At 56.6% G+C, this 15,475-nt stretch overlaps 1 protein-coding gene across 17 annotated transcripts in view; it reads right to left on the bottom strand.

Annotated features, from left to right (window-relative positions):
• KANSL1 (KAT8 regulatory NSL complex subunit 1) overlaps positions 1 to 15,475 on the bottom strand; it is a 69,558-nt gene that overhangs the window by 3,720 nt on the left and 50,363 nt on the right. For 12 of the 17 annotated variants that reach the window (XM_046904403.1, XM_046904401.1, XM_015299372.4 and 9 more), the window contains 10 exons: positions 13,715 to 13,819; positions 9,274 to 9,389; positions 8,031 to 8,226; positions 6,343 to 6,508; positions 3,812 to 3,997; positions 3,390 to 3,551; positions 2,926 to 3,077; positions 746 to 864; positions 351 to 408; positions 62 to 174 (listed from right to left, as the gene is read on the bottom strand). In XM_046904403.1, coding sequence (XP_046760359.1) covers positions 62 to 174; positions 351 to 408; positions 746 to 864; positions 2,926 to 3,077; positions 3,390 to 3,551; positions 3,812 to 3,997; positions 6,343 to 6,508; positions 8,031 to 8,226; positions 9,274 to 9,389; positions 13,715 to 13,819 — 1,373 coding nt within the window. The remainder of the gene's footprint in view (positions 1 to 61; positions 175 to 350; positions 409 to 745; positions 865 to 2,925; positions 3,078 to 3,389; positions 3,552 to 3,811; positions 3,998 to 6,342; positions 6,509 to 8,030; positions 8,227 to 9,273; positions 9,390 to 13,714; positions 13,820 to 15,475) is intronic. The other 5 variants (XM_040653256.2, XM_040653257.2, XM_015299374.4 and 2 more) reach the window with 2 other exon arrangements.

Here is a 15,475-nt window from a genome sequence, read left to right as displayed (position 1 = left end):
TGATGGGAGGGAGGGAAGGACGTGTGTGCAATGGGACAGAGGCAGAGCTGTGCTGCAGTACCTGCTGCCCCGCCGCTGCGGGGGCACACTCGTGCTCCAAAGCCACCGGGCTCGCTCCATCTCCTCGCATTTGCTGTGCCGAGCAGCAAAGGCTGAATCAGACAAGTCCTCGATCTGTGGGAGGAACGGCACAGGGCTCAGCCAGGGCATTTTCACGCTGAATGCACACCCGTGTGCAGCTTTTCCAGCACCAGCGACGGCAGGGATGTAAAACGGCGATGCACAGAGGGTGCTTCCCACACTGCCACTGAGCCCGGCACCGCCCCGATGGGAAACGGGGCAGCTCTCACCTCCTCGTTGTCTTCATCAGGGCTGACTTTCAGGGCGCCGATGTCCACCTCACGCCAGCTGCAAACACAACGTCAGAGCGCAGTCAGCCGCAGCACGGCCCCGTCGCTGCAGGACGGCACAGCAAGCAGCACGTGCAGGCCGGGCGTTAAGGCACACAGCCACATCTGTCCCCCCCAAACCCCCCGCGGTGCCATCGGAGCACAGCTTCTCACCCCCACGGCAGACAGCCCCACGTGGAGCGGCAGTTTGCAGGCACAGAGGCAACGCATCCCCTAAGTGTGCTTCGGGGTGAGGGTCGGGAGGCTCCCAAAGCTCCTCTCACGGAGCAGGACAGCCCCACTCCTCCCCGGCAGCTGCAGAGCCCTGAGCCATAGCTGGGCTGGGGGGCACAGACCTGGGCGTCAGGATCTCCTTGTACTGCAGCTTCTCCACACGGGTTGTGGCGGCGACAGACATCGGGATGACGATGTTGTTAATATCAAATGAACTTTCCCCTCTCCTCCTCCTCGGCTGCTGCAACGGAAAGGCAGGAACAACGTGAGAAAGGGCCGGAGGCTTTGCTATGTAAGTCGCTGACAAAGGGCCAACAGAGAGCTGTGATGGAACTTAGTTCACTCCTGCCTGCTGCAAGGCCTCCCCTGGAGGAACAGCCCTGAGAGGGGAGGGAAGAGCCCCACGGAGCCCCACGGAGCCCCACAGAGCCCCACGGAGCCCAGTTCCCAATGTGAAGTGGCAGAGGGACCATCAGCACAAAGAAGTGCATGCGTGGATCACAGCTCCGATTGGCTCAGCACAGGGCCGGGATCAGCAGCTCATCTTGGCTTGTGACAGCTGCTCCAGAACCTGACAGCTTCCATCTGCAGCCTGCTTTCAACCAGGATAGGTTTTCCAAGCCAGAAATAAGCTGTGCCCTCAGCTTATCCAACTGGGTTGAATGCTGGGTGCTCTCCTGCCTGTCTGCCCCCAGACCTCCCCTGAGCCATGAGAGCAGCAGTGCAGCACAGACATGGGATGCTCCGGGCTCTGATCTCAGAACTGCTGTCCCCACGAGTGAAGCTGACAGTGGGAAACTCCTGCAGGGCCTCTCCCCTTCTGAAGCCTTATCAGCTGGTGCTTTTATGTCCCAGAGCAGCCTCGTTCCAGCTTTACACTCTGAGCTCAACCTGCACTGGGTGATGGGACGCTGCTCAGCTTCCCCCATCCCATTTGTATTGGCTTTGGTAGCACTGGCAGCACGCAATGGGGACCATCATTTCTGAAGCAAAATCTGCTGGGCAGCCAAAGGCAAAATGCAAAAGCAAGTCACAGTGCAGGAAGCTGCAGCTCCTGTCACGCACACACCTCTCAGCTCAAAGCAGTTCCCTCCACCTCCCCAAAGGACCAAGTGCACTGCTACTGACTTTGCAGCCAAGCTGTGCACGCTGGGAGGTACTGCAAAACCACCCAAACCAGACCCAAATCTTGCCCTGCCTTACTGCAGCCTATGCATAATGCCCACAGCTCAGGGCTGCTGGAGCAGCACAGGTGGCTGCTGGGGCTGGAAGAAGCTGGGTGCTAAAAACCAGCATCCAGGAAGGATGAAGAAGAATCCAGCAACGCTGCCCAGCACCAGGCTGTAACCCTGCTAGTGAGAATGGGCTCAGGGAGGAGTGGCAAAAGGAGCAGAAAGGAAGATGAAGTGCAGGAAACACCAACAGATGCCATCTTGATGTGCTACGGCTGCTGAGGAGTGGCCTTGTCTCCAAAACACCTGGCTCATTCCAGGGAAGCTGCTGCTGCTGGTTGGAGTCTCAGCCCCCCCTGAGCGTTACAGCCCACCTCAATGACAACGCAGCTGATGACGCAACAGCAAACTGTTCTGGGAAAGAACCCCAGCAGGAGGTGGCAGCCCCAGAGCTCGGAGCAAGGACAGAGGCACACGGTGGGCTCTGAGCCCCCAAACCCTGCATCTCCAGCACGGGCTGTGCCACACAGAGGCCAGGAACCCTCCTGGGACACGCACTTCAGAGTGGGAGGGAGTTGGGTGCTGCCTGCTGATGGCTTCCAGACCTCCCCACCAAGGTTCCAAATGCTGTCATCCTTTCTGGGAGGCTGAGCATTGTCTCGGCACACAGCGTGAGCCAAGCAGCGGCTGAACCTCAGGCACAGTGACAGCTAAGTCCCATCCTCAGCCCAGTTTACAGCCCAGCACACAGAGAAAAGGCCAGGAAGGGGAAGAATCCCGGAGCAGGAGCTGTTGTTGTGTCAGCAGCTCCACGCTGCTGCTGCTCAGCTCTTCTACTCCGTTTCCTGGCATTCCCTGACAACTTCAGCAACCAAAATCCGGACATGGAGCAAAGCCAGCGGGCTGCTGGCAACGGGAGCATTTACCAGCACTTCCTGAACTGACAGCAAACCTGTCGCCGCAGCCGGGCTCTGCGCACAGCCAGGAGCACAGCAGACCCAAAGGCAGAGCAGGAGGAGAGAGAGCCAACAACCCCATCAGCAGCGGGGCAGCGCCGAGCCCTCAGCGCCAGGTTGCTGGGAAGCTGAGAGCCGAGCTGAGCAGCAATCCGGGCAGACACCGATACTTACGGCCGTGCTGGAGGTGCCCTGGGAGCTCGTGCTGGTGGGAGCAGAGCCCTCCGAGGAGGCGGACAGCTGCCGTGCTATGGGGCTGTGAGGTGCGTGGGTCGCAGCCGCTGCCAAGTAGCTCGGGCCGCCGACGTCCGCGTGGTGCTTCAGCACTGCGTGGGGAAGGGAGGAGAAAACCAAGAGCCGCGTTAGCATTAATAGAAAGACGGGGTGGGGGGGGAGGAAGGAGGGGAGGAAAGGACCGTCTGTGCCAGAAGTGGCCAATGCTGGGGTGCGCCCCGCAGGAAAGAGAAGCATTTTCTGCCCGCGGCCACATGGTCAGGGCCTGCGGGGAGCAGCAGTCGGAGCACACGAGGCGGTGAGGAGGCCCAGAAGCAGTGCGTTCCCTCTCCTCCGAGGGGGAGAGAGGCTGATGAGCAGCAAAGCCCAAGCTCCCCCCGAGAGCCCTGGCCGTGGGAGCCTACCTTCACTCCTCTCAGATGAGCAGTCGCGCAATCGCTTTTTGTCATGGGCGGGAGGCTGGGCAAGCGAGCGCTCAGGCGCCCTCTCGGCCTTGGACACGGCCATAAAATCGTCTAAAGGCGGCCTGTGTGCCTTGTCTGCCTGGGGTTTGTGCTGTGAGCGCTCTGAGGAGGGGAACAGAGAAAGAGCCATGAAACGTCTGCTTTCACCCCTCTTTCTGCGGGCACAGAGCGCAGCGGCGCTGCGGCTCAACGGCGTCACGCAGCGGGCAGAGCTCTGCATGGGCCAGGAGGGTCCCTACAGCCAGGACCAGCTGCACACACCACCCCTTCAGCCCCGAGGGCTCCGTGTGAAGGCTGTCCATCCTCCTCTCTCCTCCCGGATCGCACTGCTTTGGGCGCACGGCGGGGCCGGGGACACTTACTGGCTGCGGTGAAGAAGGAGTTCACCAGCTTGTGGCGGTCCTTGCGAGCGGGGTCGGTCAGGCTGCTGGTGGGCATGGGGGCTCTGTGCTTGAGAGAGAGCTTCTTGGGAGCTTTCATCTTCTCGTAGGGTTTGTTCTGCCACTGGGATTTCAACATGCTCTGGAAGTGCAGGCTGGTCGGCACGTCTGCGGGGGGAAAGCAAACACAGTGTTCATATTAACTGTGCACCAGGAGGCAGCGGCTCCATCGTCATCATCTCCATCGTCACCACCTCCAGCATCACCACCTCTTATCACCACCATCTCCAGCATCACCTCCATCACCTCCCAGAGCCCAGCAAGAAGTGCCCCAACAAACAGAGGGCGGTCGCTGCACAGCCAGGTTTGCTGACGTGCTCAGGGAGGAGCTGCTATGTGAGGATCCAGCATTTCCAACCTGAAGCTCTCTGAGAGGAGCACAGTAATAGGGAATTCGGGCCCGGGTGTATCCTGGCAGCAGAATAAAAGGCACGTGGCTCCATTCTGCTATCTGTGATCTGACATGCAAGGCTCTGGGATATCTCAGCTCATCAAACCCAAAGGAGTGCAGACTGGAAGAGAGACATTCAACTTAAGTCCTCCATTTCGGGTCGGGCCAGAAGCCAAGCAGGTACGGAGTGAAGCTCATCTGCCTGGCAGGGTGTTTGCCATGGAACCAAGGGTGCTCCAGGTGAGCACCTTTTGCCCACATTCCTCAAGCTCTGTTTCACCCCAATCCCACACAGATGTGTGCTCTCCTGACCTCAGCTGAAGGGTGGGACACCGATGGGGTTATTCGGTGCTCTCCTTGCGCAGACAGGCTATGCTATGGGGTCAGCTCCAAAAACCATCAGCTGGAGCAGCAAACTCCCCCAGCAGCACTGTCATCCCCCACCTCAGATCTCACACAGTGTATCTGCAGGGACTCTGAAGCGACCCTGAGCAGAGAGGAACCTTCCCGGAGCCCACACAAGGAGCTGAGCTGCCCGCCAGTCCTGCAGAGGGGCAACACTGCAACTGGGAGCTGCTGTGGCGTTCGGGAACTGCAGATGACCTCAGAGGGCAGCATGAAGGGATGGGAGCCCCGCTGGCAGTCCCAGCAGCTGAGATGGGAATCCCTTCCCACCCATTCCAGAGGCTGGAAAGCCCCGGGATAGGCAAACAGGCCGCAGGCTGCAGTCACTGACAGGGGAACCTGATGCTCAGCAAAAAGCCAGGGCAGCGGCGTTGAGAAGACTCTGGTGCCAAAGCTCTCACTGAGTCCCATCCATTTGGGCAGCAGAGTGTGAGAGCAGTCCTTCAACCACTGACATTCTGCAGAGACAGATCCCCATGGGAAGGCAGGGCTCAGAGCAGCCCCTGAGGATACCACCGAGGGGAAAACAGCCTCATCTCCTGCTTTTTCCTGGAGATTCGTCCCCCCCTCAGCAGCTGACACGTGTGTGTGTGTGGAAGGACGGGTCGGGCCGAAAGGAGGCAGAAGCACAAAGACAAAAGGCAAACAAACTGTGCTGCCCTTGCCATGGTCGCAGCCGCGGTGCAGAGCTCCCAAGGACCGGCAGATGGCAACCGCACCGAGCCCAGCGCGGCTCACAGCCTCCCCCCGAGGTTATTACATCATCCCCAAACTCCCAGCTAGAAATCACACACACCAAGCAGAAAGAGGAGAAGAGAGAGGGGACGGAGAACTTTGGAAGGGGGTTAAAGCCCCTTCCAGCCCCTTAAAGCTCCCAGCCACGCCGTGCACTCCATGTTGCACAGTCTGTGCAGAGCTGATTTCCCATCCGTGCACGTGAGCCCAAGGCTTTAACCCAGCCCGAGCACCAGCAGCAGAACACCACCCCCTCCCAGCAGCCATCCCCTTCCCCAGGGAGACCTCTGCCCTGGCCTGCTGACATCCCAGCTCTCCTGCAAGAGTGCCCACTCGTATCATCTGCACTCCTCTTTGCTGTGGTCGGAGGGAAACGATGATGGGTGGACAGCAGTTCACGCAGCCAATAGGTTTTGGTCAGAGCAGAAGCAGCTGAAGGGGAACATCCCTTCCTCCTGCAGCCTCTGACCCACCTGAGATCACTGACAGATCCACACAAGGTCAAAGGAATGTCCTGCGACCCCCCCCAATCCACAAGTGGTTCGATGCAGATAAATAAGCTCTGCTGAGGTCTGTGACCACCCATCACCACGGCCCCATGTTTGGATGGTGATGGAGTTGGATGCAAGGATCCTTATGGTCCCGTCCAACTCGGGTTATTCTATGGGTCTATGATGCCAACACGGTCCCAGCACGGACTCTCAGGCCCCAGCCAACGCTCTGTCACCTGCTGCAGTAAAAGCTCTGCTCCCAAAGCCACGTGCAGACCAAGAGCTCGGTCTGAATTGCCTCCAGCACACCCGCACCTCCTCAGGATGAAGGCTGCACAGCTCCTCGAGCCCCACACGGCCCCGGTATCCCACATCAGCACCCAGTGTGCCACCCCCATCCCACCCCCCCATCCCTGCCTCGCTGTGCTCACCATCCGGGAAGGACAGAACGGGATGGATGCACGAGTCCAGCTGGGAGAGGCGCTCCAGCAGCGGCGCATCGTACTGCATGTCCAGCGCGGCGGAGCTGCGGGCGCCGCACAGAGCACACGAGGGGTTCACATCACAGCTGCACCGCGCCAGGCTGTTCCGGTGCACCTGGAGAAGGGGACAGAGAACTTCAGCATCTCACGGGGCTCTCTCCGCGTGCTGCCCTTCGATAGGTCATCAAATAAGTCCTCACCCTCGCAGCAAACCCGTTGCCTCAGTCTGGACCCTGCGCAGACACGGCTGAGAACAACCACCTGCCCACACACAACACCTCCTAAATTTGATTAGAAGTGTTTATCTAGGTTGAAAACCTCATTTATAAAACCATGAGACAGCACAACTCTGTCGTCAGGGAGGAAAAACACCTTCTAGTTCAGACAAGCCAGGGAACCACCGCTGTGCCAAGGGCTGACACCCACAGGGATGTCTTCGTGGAGTGAGAAGGAGAGGTTTTCAGCCTCGGTCCCTAAACCAGGAGGGCCCTTCAGTTCCCAGACCTACAGACTTTATAGAATCCTCCTCCATAGAAAAGCACCGCGGTGCGGATGCACAGCTGGATGTACAGCAGAGCCAGAAACCAACAGACCCCCACCGAAATGGAAGGGTTCGTCAAAACAGATCCTGTGAAGTGCGTTGAGTCGGGTATTATTCAGATAATTTCCACTAATGACTTGAATGATGGAAGAGAGAATACGCTTAAGCCTTAGCAAATAACAGTACAACTGGGATGGGCTGCAAGCAGCTTGGAGGAGAGAGCTGGAATGAGAGAAGTGATGGAAAATGAAGCAAATGCTGCTCAACGAGGGGAAAAGCACTGCAATACCCCCAGCAAACTGATTATTCCCACTTTTAAGCCAACTCAGCCGGCCAAGAATCTGTTTTGCTCAGCAGAATGCTTCCTTTCGAGCTTCTTTAAACCCTATCCCCCACAGAGAGAGAAACCCTAAAACTTCGTGGTAATTAAGTTTGACTTGAAACACTTCTGACTCAAACACAACTCAAGTGGGTTTGTGCCTTCCGTGGTTCTGCAATCCTAAGAGCTGCGTGCACTAAAAAACCCCGTCCTCATTCCCTCCATTTCGAAGCATCTCCTCTGCAACTGACAGCTTACGGCAGTCCTGAAGGAAGTCAAGGAGGACGAAGCACTGTTTGTCCTCACATCGGATGCTCAGAGAACAAAGTGCATTTCTGCTGAGCTCCATTCCACACAGGGGCAAAGGGAGGTGGGGAGGAGCCCAAAACAACGTATTAATAACGGGTCTGTGTTAATTCCTGCACTCAGTGCCTGGGTTTCCTAGACCTGATTTTTCACTGCTTCTCTCAGCTGCTCCCACTTTACCAGGCTGAAGCTCACCTTAGGCAGACGGCTTCTGGAAAGAAAACCCCATGTCAGAATCCAGCACTGATAATAGCTAACACGTTCAGCAACCAAACAGCTCTTCATTTCTCCTTTACCCCTCCCACAGCCCCTCAAAAACCTCACCAGGCTGCTCTTCCTCCCCTCTTTGTACGGAGATCTCTCTGTGCCAAGCAGAGCAGACCAACCCATGGGGTGCGGAGCTCCTTTGGTGCAGGGCTGGTGCTACGCAGAGCAGCAAAGGAGAGAAAAGCAGAGCGGAGCGGCACTCACCTTTTTGGACAGGGGCATAATGCTGCTGGGTCGGACCAGCCGTCGCTTCTTACAGCTGAGCACGGGGCGCGTGCGGGCGGCCACACACGTTCCATCCGAAGCCGAAGGGACCGCATTCAGCCTCTGCTTTTTATGCAGGAGCTCCTCAGCTTCCTGGCCGTCTCCCTGAGCGTGTTCTGCCAGGCCAGGCTGAAGACTGCCCGAGGACAGAAGAGAACAAGGAGAGAGCATTACTGCTCCGATCACCCGCAGCACCCAGGCAGGGTCACACCTTAAGCTGAGACGTAAACTCCCGATGGACACATGGGAACCACCCCAATACCTCCCAGCACTGACACCGAGAAGTGCAATGCTGCCCTTCGCCTTTCTGTTTCACACGCCAAGGAGGCTCCTGCCCACATGCAGCATCCCTGCCCGGCAGTGGCACCGATGCACAATGCCCCCTACTAAATACCTCCACACCCCCCATGTCGATCTTACAGGTGTTACACATTCAAAGAGGCAAAACATTCAAGCCCTGATGCCCTCTAGCTGAACGGCTGCAGGCACACAGAGGGCTGCGCCACAGCCTGCAGTGCTCCAGCTGTAGCCACATGCAGCTCCATGGGTACTGCTGCATGTGCTCACGCTGCACCGCTGCAGCATCCTGCCCGAGGTGCACAGCACGTGTTTCTGCAGCCAGCGCCACAACCTCCGAGCACCACACGGTTCAACCCCGACATCATCCTCCAGCACGGGGGAATTGCTTCTGCTCGTTTGCATTCCTGCCCTTTGAGACTTCCTCAGCGAAAGCAACATGGAGAAAGCGACGCAGAGAACCTCAATCCCAATGGAATCGATGGGATTTGGGGTCCTCTGCGCCCCCAGAAAAGCAGGCCAATGGTTTGCAGATCTTTCTGCACAATAGCTGCAAGCAGGCCTCTAATCTCTGGATCACACCATTTGCAAATGTATTAAAAGTACCCATCAAGAAACAGTTTTGAACACGCTCACTGCCTGCAGGGCCTGTCCATGTAAACACAGCTCTGTTTAATTCCATTTTCAGGAAAACAATGCTGCATAAAACCTCAAGCAAGAGATCTCCTCCAACACAGCTTCCAAGCACCATCCACCACTCCATTATTACTTTACTTCCAAAAAAGAACCCATTCATTCCATCACCCACCCAGTTACTAACAGCACGTTACAGGCTGGGTTGCAGTCCTAAAAATGGAGCTCTATCTACGCTGGGGAAGCAGCTTACGTGTTGATAACTCCATTGACGGGTCTTGGTGCTCCACAGGGCTTGGTGGGATGGGACTCAGGAGTACTTGCAGCAGAAAGACCCAAGCTGTCCAAGGGCTGGGATCCAGAAACGCTCTAAGGAAGGAGGAGAGATGGTACATTCATCTTAGAGATCTCTACCAGCCACACTTCTCTTATTCCAGTCTCCAGCTGAGGATTCTGCACCGTGGCTCGGGCTGCTGTGCAGAACTGCAAGACAAGGCTCCAGAAGGCGGTGTGCAACAGGAGACACAGAGGTAAGGGCTTGGGAGGGAGCAGCTCCAGCACAAGGATGGGTGCATGACAGCACCCCCAGCCTGAGAGATCAACTTCTGCAACTCCCTTTGGGCAACCCCTGCGGGGCAGGAAGGCTCAGCGGAGGATTGAAAGGAGACTGCAGCATTTTGTCTCAACATTGCAAGAAAAGCTCCTCACCACCTGCACAGCTCATGGGCTGCTTCCCTGGGCTGGCACTGTGCTGCAACCCCAGGCTGCAAGCTCCTGCCTCAGTCGGTGCTGCGGGGGAGGTGGGGGTGAAGGGAACACGCCTGCAGAACCGAGTCTGTGTTTTAGCCAAATACCTCCACAAACAGTCTCAAGATCCTCCCAATTAGAATGCACACTAGGCTGTGGTTTTAGGGCCTCAACAGGCCCACTCCATAAAGCCAGAACTGTCTGATGCACGCAGTGCTGGAAACACCTTTTTGTCAGAAGAAAGCAAGTAGGAACAAAGTGCAAGACGCCGAGCTCTCCTTCTGCCTGGGGTGCGAAAAGCAGACAAACCCTCCCAACCTCAGTGAGCAGCAGCTCCTGCACGACTGCAGCGCGGAAACACCGAGCAAAGCAGAGGCTCCACTCGCTGGCAAACAGCAAAGCAGGGGAAGCAGGGGACTGCCACATTGCTTGCCAGCAGATGCTGGCTTTGCACTCCTGCCTGTAGCATCGCTGCTCTCCATGGCGCTGGTGGCAGCACAGTGCAGCAAGCTGCTGCCCCGGGCACCTCCGTGCAGCTCCTTCTGCTCTCAGACACTCTCCTCCCTCCCCTCCCCCGGGGTTAAACGTCATTTCTTCTTGCAGCACTTCCTGCACTCTCTGCCAGTGTCTCTCTAGCTGGGTTTCCCCTTTGCGCACGCAAAGGGCGGTGGTGCATTTCAAGCGCTAATAAAGAAGACAAAAGGACTGACTTATCCATCCCTACGTCCGGCCAGCCCCGCTCACCCTGTGCTCCTTCCCACAGCCATCGGCCTCGCTCCTATTAACGCCCCTCCTGCAATTGCTCTTCAGCTTAATGAAGGACTGGCACCAAGTTACAGCAGTGCAGGGCTGCAGCCGGCGCAGCAGGGACCTGACCACCCAGGGAAGAGCACACTGTGACAAAGCAGGGACCTTCTGCCTGTCTGAGGAACTCTGCAGGCTTTCCCATGCTTCTAGTAAGACGTTTCACCTGTCTGGATGCTGTCGGGCTGCCCCAGGCACAAGTGGGAGCTCTGTGCCTGCAGCTGCAGGCTGAGCTGTGCCCTCTGGCTGAGGGTTGGTGAGCCCCAGCCATCACCCATCGCCTCTGCTGGAGGCACGGGGTGGGAGGGCACCGCGTGACTCATCAGCTCTTTGGAAACGTGCTGTTTATTCTCTCCTCCAGGAAAGGCCTTAAAGGAACTTCTCATCTGGGTTGGTTTTTTGAGATAGGAACGCGCAGCAGAGGAGCTGGAAAGCATCGATCCCTTTATCAGCACCATCCCAGGCCGGTCCTATCGCACCACGTAGGGCTGTACCTGAATGGGGGGCTCCTATGGAGCAGAGTGACTCCAAGAGCTGAGCTCTGCAGCTCCCAGGGCAGGGGCAGAGCTCCAACCACCGCGGTGCTCCAGTCTGAGCTCCTCTGCTTCCAGGCCTGGAGGCCACCAAAGCCTTCAGGATACCTGGGGCTGCTGGGAGAGTCTCAGGCTCAGCTTTACGTTTATGTGCTGCGGGTTGCATGGAGTCCAGGAGCACACAGAGCACCCCTCAGCAGTACTCCAGGTGGGCTGCTGTGACTCCACCCCAGCACACACAACCCAGATTGCCCCCGGGACCCTCAGCCACATCCCACACACCAACCAGAGCCCCCAGCACACACAGCCCGGATCCCCATTGGCCAAAGGAGCTTTCCAGGAGAGGATGAGACCCAAAAGCGAAGGGCTGGGAGTGGCACAGGAGGCACTGCCTCCCGTTATTCAGCACTGCAGGCCTCTCCCAGCTTAAAAACAACACAAGAATCCAATTCTAAGCAGCGTGAAGAGTTCCAAAATGATAAGCAGCTCTCCAGCCTAAGAGATAGCTTAATGCAACGGGAATGGCCCGGGCTGATCTCCGGCTGCGAGCAGATCGAGGCTGTGACTCAACACCCCACCCCTATGAGCAAGACTGACCATGCACGGCCCCCCAGGGATGGGTGCCTGTGGGCAGCTTTTCTGCTGCTCACACCTCCAGCCTCGGTGCAGAGCAGGCAGCCACGTGCACAGCATGAAGAAGAGGAGGTTGGCTTCATGCAGCAAGGCAGAAGCAGTGAAGAAGGTGCCAAACATCAGCTGCTCCTACCTACTCGACAGTAACTATGCTGGCTTTGCATGCACGTTGCTCCTTACTGCTCAGCAGCTCTTTATTAGGAGTTGGACTCCACGATCCTTATGGGTCCCTTCCAATTCGGGGTGTTCTGTGATTTTCTATTTGGCAGCCCACCCCGTGGCAGGGCTTGGAGCCAGGCCATCTCTAAGGTCCCTTCCAACCCAGCCATTCTAAGACTCTGTTCTGACTCTATTCCGTGTCGCTGTTACCCCCAAGATCTGCAAGAGATGGGATCAGCGCAGCAGTAGGGCTGCAGTAATAAAAACCTGTCTGAAGAGCCTCTGTCCCAGTGAAAGGGATGAGAAAAAGGAATGAGCAGGAAATGAGTAACAGCAGCGAGATGGCTGCGAGCAGCAAAACCAGACAGCAGTGGCCAAGCAAGCCTGTTCTGTCCTATGCACCACATCCAGGGACATTTTCTATCCTATACATACAGAGGTGATGCCCAAGTGAATGGTAAGCATCCAAAACGTGCGGGGACAAAGCCAGAAGGGACACAGCTCTTCCATCTGCACATTTCCAGGCGGAGAACAGACCGGTATCATCAGATAAACATCCTGAGTTAGATAAGAAGGGAAATTTTCCTCCTAACCCCGCAATTTCATTATTCATCTCCCTTATCAGCCTATTTACGGGTCAGCTCCCAGCAGCAGCCAACTCCCTGTGCAAGCTACTCCTGCAGAGCGTCGGAGCACGCTGTCCCAGCAGCTGTTTATTGTTCACTGAGAGCTTTTGGGGTTAAAGGATGGATGGATGGATGGATGGGGGGGGCTGGAGGGGGGACAGACGGACATCTCAGCTCCAAGGCAGACGCTGCGTAATGCTGTGCCAGCCCCGTGGCTCTGCTCTGATCCCAGTCCTGCATGAAAGCCGCCCGCTCTGCACCACGCCGAGAGCTTTGGGCTGAGCTAATCTGCTAATTAAAGACCTCGGCTCCAAACACGCATCTCGAAGCCACGTCAAGCGAGGAGATGTTTTATTACACTCCCTTGGAATAACCCCTTGTGGTCCACTGGGGATCACAGATTGCACAGTACTCCCTATTATCGCTCCTGACAGTGAGAGGAGAAAACACTCCGAGTTCGATATTACGGAGGCTTCCAGGTAAGCTTTCTCTCTGTATCATCTGCACTGAATTCTGGGCACAGAATATGGAATGGTTGGGTTGGAAGGGACCTCCACCAGGGCTGCAGGTTTGGGGCAGAGCGACGGGAGAGCTGCACAGAGGAAAAGGCCCTGGGGGTGTTGGCTGCACGTGAGCCAGCAGCGTGCCCAGGTGGCCCAGCAGCGCCCTGCTTTGTGCCAGCAACAGTGCAGCCATCACCCCATACCACACCACAGCTTCAGAAGCCTCTGCTGTAATACATCCGTGTGTCCCTCAGGATCAAAAGTAATCACAGCCATCCCGAACCGCCTCTGCTCCGTGCCCTACATTTCTGCATTAAATAATAAATACCTGGCGCTCAGCATCGCTTCCAGAGCATCTCACCGAAATCATTAGTTCCCTTTCTAAGGGGTAAAGCTCAGGCAGATATTAATAGTCACATCTTCAGAAGCACTTGCTAATTGTGCTGCTCTCAGTTTGAGGTGCTTTCGCTGGAGGGAAAGGATTAGTTAGGATTTTTAAGCTTCGTAAAATGCTAATGCATATTACAGAGGTACCCCGAGGAACTCTGTGCTAAAAGGTGTTTAAATCGTATCATTTATTAACCCCGAAGTAAACCAGGAGGGGAGAGCAACGGGTTGGCGTTCCCAAAGGGCAAATCCCATCGGGCTGGAGGATAGGAGTGCAGTGCTCCACGCACTGCTGCACTTACCAGCCGCTCTGCGCCGGGCTCCAGCTTCACATCAGCACTCATGGGACGGGATGCATCATCCGCCGCGGGGTCGGGGGGCGATGCTTCACCGAGGACTATCAGCCCCTGCAAGAGAGGGAACGGAGCGTGGATGAAACGCGGCTCCCTCGGAGCCAGCAGGGCAACGGCACATCCATCGTCCTCGGGAAGGAAGCAAACACGAAAACCACAGTGCAGAGAGGCTTGCATTCCCACAGCATTCTTCAGCCGTGATGCCAAACCGAATCCCTCGCTGCCCGGAGTTCCCTGACACCGAAGCTGAACTCGGAGGCAGCTGAAGCCAACTCACACACTGCAGCCCCGTGAGCACCCACTGCTGCCTTGGGCAGAAGGGCCGTCCTGGGCAGCCACAGCATCCCGCCCTTCCCTGCTCCGTGTGCTCTCCACTTGGAGCCCGGCACGCTGCAGGCAGCAGAGCAGAGGGAATGCTTTGCTGCAGCAAACAGAGGGCAGCGGCTGCTGGAACGGCACACGGTGCAACCCGCTGCCACCCCGAGCACAGCAGCTCGAGCAGGGGCCAAAAATCACCTGGTCGGAACCACAGCTCGGGGCAGACTTTTCAAAGTCACGAGCACAAAATTCAACGAGGAAGAAAATAAGTGCTGATAAACAAAGCCTGGTGGCAGAGCACTGATTTATCAGGGTTAACACACCCTGTCCTGTTTGTGCTTCGCTCCAAGTGGAGCTTGGCCTGTTTTCTCTCTCAACAACACGAAGTATAACAAACTCATGATAATTACGCCTAATCTGAGCTGTGCCATAACAAGGCAGCATGCAACGTGCAGCTGGGAGAACCTGAAGGCCACGAAACCGAAGTCCTGCACGCAATGGTGTCAATGACCAAAACCATGGACGGGACCAATCCCACCTCCCATAGGGCTCATCCTATGCCTTCACACCACCTTCTGTACCAGAGATCCCTGGCTTTCCAGCAAAGCGCTGGTAGCTCATCCTCCAGAGACGACTGCTTTAAAAACAGATCATTCATAAACTGAACGCAACCCTACGTGGCCTCCGACCAGCAATGAGCAAGCAGCCAGCTGCTGGATCAACAGCATGACTGTCTTCTGGAGTTTTCCGAGATCCAAGAAGGATGTTCAGTAGATGAGGGAGGCTGGAAGCCTAAAATCAATTAAAAGATGCTGTGCTGTTCCCACACCCCTGAAAAACCCCCCTGGGAAAGCCATTGCATTCCAGTGCTGCTCCCAGAGCCATCCCCAGGTGAGCTGCAGCACAGCTCCATCATGGATAATGAGGGAGGAACTGGGTCTGAACACAGGACTGGAAGCAAGGAAGCTCAGCACACATCCCTCTGCTATCAGTGCTCCTGTGACTCTGAACGCCTCCAGAGGCTGCATTTTAACCTCCTTATATATTTGGCCAAAGAAGCCAGAGCTGAGTTCTGCTGATGAAGAAACCAACCTGCCTCCAAATTCAACAACTGCCCTCATACAGCTGGAAGTGAAGCCCATTCCAAAAGGACCTCTGCACTTCTGAAGTGTGTACTGCTAAGTCTTACCCCGCTGACAAAACCTTCCAGGCGCCCTCGGGCTCAATGCCAGCAGCACAAAGAAGAGGTGATCTGCAGCCCTGCCAGGACGGCGGCTGTTTGCTGCTGTTTGCTTTGCAGGCAGGACAGCCACTGTCAGATCCCGAGCATCTGCTATCTGATGCACCTTTCAACTCTGACACAGCACTGCCATGTCCTTCTCCCTTCAGACC

The sequence above is a fragment of the Gallus gallus genome, chromosome 27 (genome assembly GCF_016699485.2).
Source record: "Gallus gallus isolate bGalGal1 chromosome 27, bGalGal1.mat.broiler.GRCg7b, whole genome shotgun sequence".
NCBI lineage: Eukaryota > Metazoa > Chordata > Aves > Galliformes > Phasianidae > Gallus > Gallus gallus.
This window is presented reverse-complemented; position numbering and strand designations above follow the sequence as displayed.